This window comes from Geospiza fortis, unplaced genomic scaffold (assembly GCF_000277835.1).
Source record: "Geospiza fortis unplaced genomic scaffold, GeoFor_1.0 scaffold413, whole genome shotgun sequence".
NCBI classification, from domain to species: Eukaryota; Metazoa; Chordata; class Aves; order Passeriformes; family Thraupidae; genus Geospiza; species Geospiza fortis.
In genome coordinates, this window is record NW_005054386.1 from 782,435 (window position 1) to 790,394 (window position 7,960).

The 7,960-nt window shown below is 58.2% G+C and overlaps 2 protein-coding genes across 2 annotated transcripts in view; one reads left to right on the forward strand and one right to left on the reverse strand.

Moving 5' to 3' along the window:
• Positions 1–7,053, forward strand: part of TMCO6 (transmembrane and coiled-coil domains 6) — a 7,184-nt gene extending 131 nt beyond the window's left edge. The window contains exons 2-12 of the mRNA XM_031060583.1: positions 868–992; positions 1,231–1,340; positions 1,449–1,632; positions 2,416–2,520; positions 3,104–3,189; positions 3,720–3,836; positions 4,478–4,589; positions 4,677–4,842; positions 4,928–5,022; positions 5,778–5,945; positions 6,536–7,053. Of these exons, the coding sequence (XP_030916443.1) occupies positions 868–992; positions 1,231–1,340; positions 1,449–1,632; positions 2,416–2,520; positions 3,104–3,189; positions 3,720–3,836; positions 4,478–4,589; positions 4,677–4,842; positions 4,928–5,022; positions 5,778–5,945; positions 6,536–6,886 (1,619 nt within the window). The 3' untranslated portion in view covers positions 6,887–7,053. The remainder of the gene's footprint in view (positions 1–867; positions 993–1,230; positions 1,341–1,448; positions 1,633–2,415; positions 2,521–3,103; positions 3,190–3,719; positions 3,837–4,477; positions 4,590–4,676; positions 4,843–4,927; positions 5,023–5,777; positions 5,946–6,535) is intronic.
• Positions 6,974–7,960, reverse strand: part of NDUFA2 (NADH:ubiquinone oxidoreductase subunit A2) — a 2,442-nt gene continuing 1,455 nt past the window's right edge. The window contains exon 3 of the mRNA XM_031060584.1: positions 6,974–7,170. Coding sequence (XP_030916444.1) covers positions 7,079–7,170 — 92 coding nt within the window. The 3' untranslated portion in view covers positions 6,974–7,078. The remainder of the gene's footprint in view (positions 7,171–7,960) is intronic.

The window sequence follows — 7,960 nt, forward strand, 5'->3', positions numbered from 1 at the left end:
ACAGCCGGGGGTGTGCGGGGTCCCCCGGGGGTGGGAGGGACCCCCCAGCTCAGCCCTTGCCATCCCCATCCCATCCCCGTCCCGCGGGATGCGCCGGGTGAGCGGCGCCGCTGCCCGCTCGGGGAAGCGTTTTACAGCTTCGGGCTTTAACCCTTGGGCTTTCTGCCACGAATCCCCCGTTTCTTCCATGAATCCCCCGTTTCTTCCATGAATCCCCCGTTTCTTCCACGAATTCCCCGTTTCTTCCACGAATTCCCTGTTTCTGCCGTGAATTCCCCGTTTCTCCCACAGCCCCCGCACTGTTTGGGTTTTCCAAGGTCTCAGCCTGGAGCAAAGGAGGCTCGGGGGGCCCTTGTGGAGGGCACAGCCGGGGGGATCGGGCTCTGCCCCAGGGAACAGGGACAGGAGGAGAGGGAACGGCCTCAGGCTGGGCCAGGGCAGGTTTAGGTTGGATATTAAGGAAAATTTCTTCATCAGAAGGTTGGTCAGGCATTAGAACAGGTGGAGTCACCATTCCTGGAGGTGTTTTCCAAAACCAAATAGATGGGGCACTTGGGGTATGGCTTAGTGGCCGTGGTGGTGTTCAGTTGAAGGCTGGAGTTGATGATCTTGCACGTCTTTCCCAACTTTAATGATTTTCTGATCCTGTGTGAAATCCTGCCTCAGGTCCCTCCAGCTGGCCCTTATCCCAGCAGTGGTTTCACACTTTGTGTGCCCCACCCGCAGCCCTGCCCGTGCATCCCTTCCAGGCTTGCCCAGGGAGGAATGGGCAGCTCCTCCCTGGATTAAGGGAGGAGTGATGCCCTTGGGGGGCTGGAGGAGCGTCCTGCCCGGGCAGGGCAGGTGTGACTGTGCCGTGCCCTGCAGCTCTCCGCAGGGCCCGGCGGCAGGAGCAGCTGGTCAGCAAGCGGCTCCTGCGGGAGGACAGCGCCGCCCAGGAGGGGACACAGGATGGAGCAGATGGTGTGCCAGACCCGCTCTCAGAGGAAGAGGTGAAGAACCTGACGTTACCCATGGCAATGGGGGTCCTGGGGGGTCTTCCCCAGACTCAGCATGTGAAGGAGTTTGAGCAGGGCTGGGTTTGGGAATGGTTCTGGGTCACTGCCAGGCACAGTTAAGGCTCCTTGTGCCCACCTTTATGCCCTGGGCTCCTTTGCCTCGAGGATTAATGGGGTGAAATCTTAATGCTGGCAGTGCTGGGAGCTCACCCACATCTGAATTCCGTGGCAGGTTCTGGAGCTGCTCAGGGGTGTGCAGAGGGGTTCTGAGGACAGGAAGCGATGGCTCGGCCGCCTGCGCTGGGCTCTGCAGAACGAGGACACTCAGCAGAAGTTTGTCAGGTCAGCCCAGGCCTGCTGTGCCTCTTATCAGGGGCATGTCTCCAGGGCCCTGTGTCCCTGTGCTTGGGTGGCTGAGCTGGGGGGTGACAGCAGCCTTTGGGTCCCCAGGTTGGATGGCAGCATCCGGACGCTCACCGGGCTCTTCACCAGCAGCCTGGCCGAGCTGCAGCTGGAGGCTGCACGCTGTCTGCACGAGCTGTCCCACTCCAGTGTCCCTGCTGTGGCTGAGGCGTGCCTGCCTGTCACCTCCTACCTGCTCACCTACCTGTCGGGACACAGCCTGGAGCTCACGGTGAGGTCCATGTGAGATCCATTCCCACCTGGGAGTTCTTTGGTGTGCTTAGTGTTGATCTCTTCTGGTCACACGTGGCTCACATGGGAGCTGCTGAGGAAGGGCCCTCTGGAAGCCTCTGGAGGCAAAAATCTTTTGGCATCACAGCCTTACCCCTGGAGCAGGACTGTTCCCACTGCCCAGGTGTTACAACCTGCCCTGAGCTGGGGTAACTGAGTTCTTGTTCATCACAGATCCCTTGGGTTGGAGTAGAGTGGAACCACACTGAGTGACCCATGTTTGTGTACATATATGTGTATTAAAAAAAAAAATATATATATGGTAGGTTTATAGGTATGTAAGCATTTTGGTTGTTATCTGTAGAAATGACACAATATAAAAGTACAAAGATGTCACTTAAGAAAATATATAAGGAAAAGAAAGAAAGGGTAAGAGTAGGATAAGAGTAGATAGAATGCGCTGTGCAGCTTGATGTGGGAAGGAGCCAACAGCTGGAGTAGCTGTGGGATGGCCAGGGGTTTTCCAGCTGCTCCATGGGGAAGCAGCCAGGCTCAGAGCTCAGGAGGGAGGTGGGCAGTGACCCCACTGCTGATCCCATTTGAGTGCAGCACACAGGCAGGCTCCAGGAGAGCCAGAGGGGGCTCAGGGAAATGTCACCCTGAAAAACCTCCACAGTGGGAGTGATCAGATCCCAGCTTCAGCCAGAAAAAGAACAAACTGTGTGGGGCCTGGGGCTGTGCTGGCTGCCCAGGGGTCACCTCCTGCTCTGCTGTGTCCTTGCAGGAGCTGTGTTTGTACACACTGGGGAACCTCGTAGTAGAAAGTGAGGCTGTGAGGAAGCAACTGCTGCCTCAGGGCATTATTCCAGTGCTGGCATCCTGCATCCAGGTGGGTGAAACAGCTCAGCCACATTTCTGCTGTGCCCTGGAGAGACTTTTCTGGCTGACAGCCCTGAGTCACCAGCCCTCCTTCCAGCTCTGGGGAAGCTCTGCAGGGAGCTGTTCCCATGAGCCTGAGGGTCACTTGTGGGCTCCCTGTGCTCGTTCTCAGGGCTCAGCTCAGCACCTTGTGCTCTTCTCCAGCTGAATCCCCTCATCCAGTGGCTGCCTGGGACAGTTTGTAGCACAGCTGCCCCCTCTGCCTGGCCTGGGTCCAGCAGGGCTGTGGTTTGCAGGTCCAAATGCTCAAACCAGGACGTCTGCTGCATTTGGGCTAAGCCCATTGAATGTGGGGAGGGGAACAGCTCAGCTCTGCTGTGGTCACAGGTTCCTGTGTCCCTCCTGGTCCCCTGTGTGCCCCCTCTTCTCCAAGCACAGCGGGGCTGTGCCACTCAGCTGGGTTTGGTTGGCACCCTGGGGCCCTGGCTGTGCCAGGGGGGATCAGCTCTGTTCTCTTTGTTGCAGTCCCCTCACGAGGCAGTGCTGGAAGGTGTGGGCTATGTCCTCTCTCAGCTCTGTTCTCTTTGTTGCAGTCCCCTCACGAGGCAGTGCTGGAAGGCGTGGGCTATGTCCTCTCACAGCTCCTCCAAGCCAAGGAAGCACCCACAGAGATCATCCCGTGAGTCTGAGCCTCTGAACCCTGTACCAGGACAGGCCCTGGGGTCTCCAGTGGTATTTGTGTACTGGGGGCATGATGCCTTCCCCATCCCAGTGACATTCATAGTTGAGGGCACAATCCTGCCAGAACTGTGCAAGTTTTGATACAGATCAGGGAGCAGGGCTTGGCTCCTTTCCCTCAGCCTCATCTGAGCAGACAGCTCTGGTATTTCAGTAAAGGCCAGCATGGAGCAGGGAAGGCTCACAGGGACTTCTGGCTGTGTTCCTCTTGCAAAGGAAAAGATCAACTTGACAGCCCCCAGTGCCAAAAATGTGACCTCAGTCAGTGTCCTGAGTGTCCCCAGGCCCTGCCTTGGACAGGGAGAGCCCAAGGCTGCAGCCCTAGGCTCAGAGTCCCTTCCAGGTGTGTGCTTGGACCCTGTGGCCCCCAGGATGGGTACAGCAGTTCCCTGCTCAGGGTCTGTGTGTCCCTGTTGGTGTCCTACCTGTGCTCCAGCCTGTGCCTCCATTAACTGTGCCCTCTGTCCCCAGGCTGGTCCTGGACTCGGCTCTGCCCCAGCACATGCTCCAGCTGGTCTGCTCTGGCCTCAAGGCTGCCATGGGAGCAGCTGTGGAGTTTGCCTGGTGTCTCCACTACATCATTTGTAGGTAAATGCAGTTTTCTCCTCATTTTGAGTTCCCGGGGGGCAGCCAAACAGAGGCATGAAGGCTCATGGTCCTGTGAGGGGATCTGGATTGGGAAAGAATTCCCCAGCCAGCCTGGGTGTCCCAGCTCTCCTGTGTGAGCACGTGCTGTTTGCAGAGCAGGATCACTGAGTTCTTTTACAGGGTGGTAAAGGGTGATAAACCTGAGGAGGCTGTTTCTAGTCCTCTGAAATGCCCCCAGATTGCTTTCCCATGCCTGGAGTTGTCTCCCACCCTTCCCAAGGCAAGCTCCCTGAATCCTCACACTTGTGGGGTTGGCCCAGGGCTGTGCCAGCAATCCCTGCCTGCCACTGGAGCCAAGGAATGAGTAGATACTCAAGGTTCAGGGCTGTTATTCCCAGACCCACACAGATAATTCCAGTGAATCTGTTTTTCATGGGCTTTTAAATTTTCTCATAAGCTCAGGAAAAAAACCCTGCTATTCCAATGTGAAATAAGGAAATAAGTCACTGTTCCAACATGAAATAAGCCCTGTGGTGGTTCAGGAGAGCACTCTGAACTTCCAGGCCCCGCTGTTTGGTGTGGGGATGTGGCAGTTTCCCCCCTCCAAGCTCCAGGGCACTGCACTGTCCCTCCCTGTGCAGGCACCAAGACAACGAGCTGCTGCTGGCACTGGGGGCCGTGCCTGCGCTCACCTCGCTGCTGCTCGACCTGGCTGCCCAAATCCCCCAGGAGGCTCCCGAGGGCCTGGAGCTGGTGAGAGGTGGGCAGGGGGCAGGCTGTTCTCAGGCTGGCTGGGGGGACACTGCTCAGCCAAAGCCCTGCTGTGTCCCTGTGTCACAGCTGGTGTGCCCCGTGCTGCGGTGTCTCAGTAACCTGCTGGCACAGACAGACTGCCAGAGCCCGGACAGACGGCTGCTCATCGCCCTGTTCCTCATCCTGCAGTGCTTCCTGCAGCAGCACCCCTTCCTCGTCCACGAGTGCCTGTGGCTGCTCAACAACCTCACAGGTCAGTGTCCCACGGCTGCTGGCACAGCTGGGCACTGCTGGCACTGCCCTGGTTTTGTTCACACGTTCCTTCTGTGCCCACCCAGCGGATGATCCCTCCTGCTGCTCTGCTCTGCTGTCCCTGGACCTGCTGCCGGCCCTGCTGCAGCTCCTGACATGTTCCCAGATGGGCACAGTGCTGGTAAACCCTGCCCCAGGCATTGGGAGTGCTGGGGGAGCGCTGGAGTTTCAGGAACATGAATCCCACACTGGCAGTGCTGAGTTGGGGGGCGGATGGGGCAGCAGTGACAGCTTGGCAGGAGGTCTCTGTGGTGGCAGTCACCAGCCACCTCCCCTGGAGCCACTCCAGCTGTGTGTGCCTTGTCCCAGCGTAAGAGTGGTCCCAAGGGAGGTGTTAGCTTGGGGCCACCTCAGAGCAGGCCTGGGAATGCTCCTGCCTTTGCTTTGCAAGACCCCAAAGCTTTAGGGGACTGGGGACTCTGGCAGGAGTGGGTGGCGAGGCTGGGTCTGCCTGGCACAGGGATGAACAGTGCCTTGGGGTGGGTGTGGAAGAAGGCTTCCCAAATCCAGAGGTTTGGTGGGCAAGCACCTGGCAGGGCAAGAAAAAAGGTGGAGAGAGGGACTTTGGGCAAGGACATGAGTGACAAAACAGGGAATGGTTTCACCCTGAGAGGGCAGGGTTAGATGGGACATTGGGAAGAACTCTTTCCTGTTAGAGTGGTGAGGCCCTGGCACAGGTTGCCAGAGAAGGGATGGGGCTTGGAGCAGACTGGGATAGTGGAAAGTGTTCCTGGCTATGGCAGGGTGAGCTTTAAGGTCCCTTCTAACCCAAACCATTCCACAACTCCATGGCATGGGCAGTGGTTGGGATCCCTCCCAAGCCTGTCAGGAATGTGCCCATGGGGCATTCACTGCTCCCTCCTGTCCTTCCCACAGGTCCTGACTGTGCTGTGTAACATGGCAGAGAAGGGACAGTCCCAGTGCCAGCGGCTGCTCCAGCAGCCCCTCCTGGCCCAGCTCCTGCCCCTGCTCACACTGCCCGACCCTGAGGCTGTGGGGCAGTGCCTGGAGCTGCTGCACCTCCTCTTCCTGCACTGCCCAGAGGTGAGAGCTCAGGGGGCAGGATTGTAGAGGGGATGGGGAGTGATTACTGTGGGGGTTGTTGTTGTTGTGGAGTGGGATTATTGTCATCATCTGAGTCACAGTGCCCTCAGTGACTGCCACACCACCCTCCACCCCCCAGCAGTCAGGCCCCTGCCCAAAGGGACACTCTGGGGCACAGGGTGGGTGGAAGCCCTTGTTGTGTCTGCAGAGTTCCTTTCTTATTGGCAAGGACTGGTGTTGGGGCAGGTTGTTTCTACCCCAAGTTTTCTTTTGCTCCTGCTGAGGTTGTTCCCCTTGCTGCAGCTCACAGGGATGAATTCTCTGTGAGCTGGGCAGGCCCTGGCTCACGGTGCCCAGAGCAGCTGGATGCTTGGAGCACCTGGTGGAAGGTGTCCCTGCCTGTGCCAGGGGGTGGGAATGAGAGGGGCTTTAAAGTCCTTCCCAGCCAACCACCAGCATGGCAGGGTTTACCTGGATTGGGAATGCAGCTCTGGGGAATTCCTTCAGCCCTGTTCCCTGGGATGTGGTGGCTTGGGCAGAGATGATCAGCTGCAGCACCCAGCCAGCTCTCAGCCTCTCCTCTCACACAGGCTGCTGCTGATTTCACCAGGCAAGGAGGGCACCAGGCCCTGGAGCAGCACCAGAGCACCCCAGAGCTGCAGGAGCGGGCACAGGCACTGCTGGTCATGGTCAGGCAGCCCCCAGGAGCCCCCAGTGCCTGCCAGGCCACACTGGCTGCCTCCTCCTTGCCCTTGCCCCCTCCCTTCCCGCCTCTGAACTGCCAGGCGAGGAATAAACTGTTCACCCCAGTGCCCAGCTTCCCAAGGGCTGCTCAGGGCTCTGATGTGCCCAGTGCTGGCTGCATGGGGGGCTGGTCCTTGTCACCACCCAGTAGCCACCAGCCTGGTGCCCCCCAGAGCGTGGAGCAGGGGCAGAGCTGAGCTGCAGCCCAGGCAGACACTCTCCTGTGCCAGGGAGGGCTGAAGGGCTGCATCAGCCATTCCTTGGGCTCTCAGCCACCACCAAGCTCAAGGTAAGCACATTGTGTTTATGAACTGATAAATTAAAGATACATCTTTGACATTAAAGATAATCACTCGAGTCTCCAGCAGGTGTGTACTTCCTGTCTGTTGTCATGCATGGCCTCTCACGACACTCTCCAGGGCCTTGCCCACTTCATCCACACTCAGGTAGCTCAGTGGGATGCTCTTCTCCTTCCCAAACTCTGTGGGAAAACAGGCAGGGTGAGAGGGGGCAGGTGTGGGGTCCTTTCCTGCTGCAAGGCACTGATGTCACAGCCCAGGCTCCATCACCACATCCCAGTGTTCCTCCACGTGCCCAAGTTATCATTTCCACCTTCTTATTCTCCTCTATTCCCTTGGAAAGAACTCAAAGCAGCTCAACACCTTTCCCATTCTCCTTTTGTTAGCTCTGGCTGGGCAGACACACATCCAAGAGCAACCCTGTGGCCTTCAGCCTCATCCCAGCAAGGTGCTCCCCTCAGGAAAGCAGCCTGGAAACTCTGTTCCTACAGCTGCCCCGACCTGGGCTGACCCCGGGCTCCATTTCCCTGCCAGTCCCACCCAGACACACGAGACTGCCCTGCTCTGTGCTTCAAGAGTCACTGCATCTTTTCAACAGGTCCTAAATTAATTTCTTCCGGCCCAGATGACCTTTGAGGAAAACAAATCCTTTCCAGAGGGGCTTTTTCTGCATTTTTATTGCTGTTTCACTGAGGAGGCAGTGAAAATAAAGGAGGAACAGCCACATTTCTGTGTAGTGACTGGGGTGGGGGTGGGAGATGAGCCAGATCCAGAGGCTGGGAAGGTCCTGCTGAGCACTGGGCCCTGCTGTGCTTCCCCCGGGTCCCTTCCCTGCAGTGACCCCACAGTCTGTGCCGAGGGCAGCTGCTCCCTCTCCACCACGCTCCTGCTGTAACCCCTGCACTGCCGTGCTGCAGCCCGCAGCTGCACTGCCTGCCTGGAGGGCGGCAGGGCCGGCCCCGAGCCGCTGTG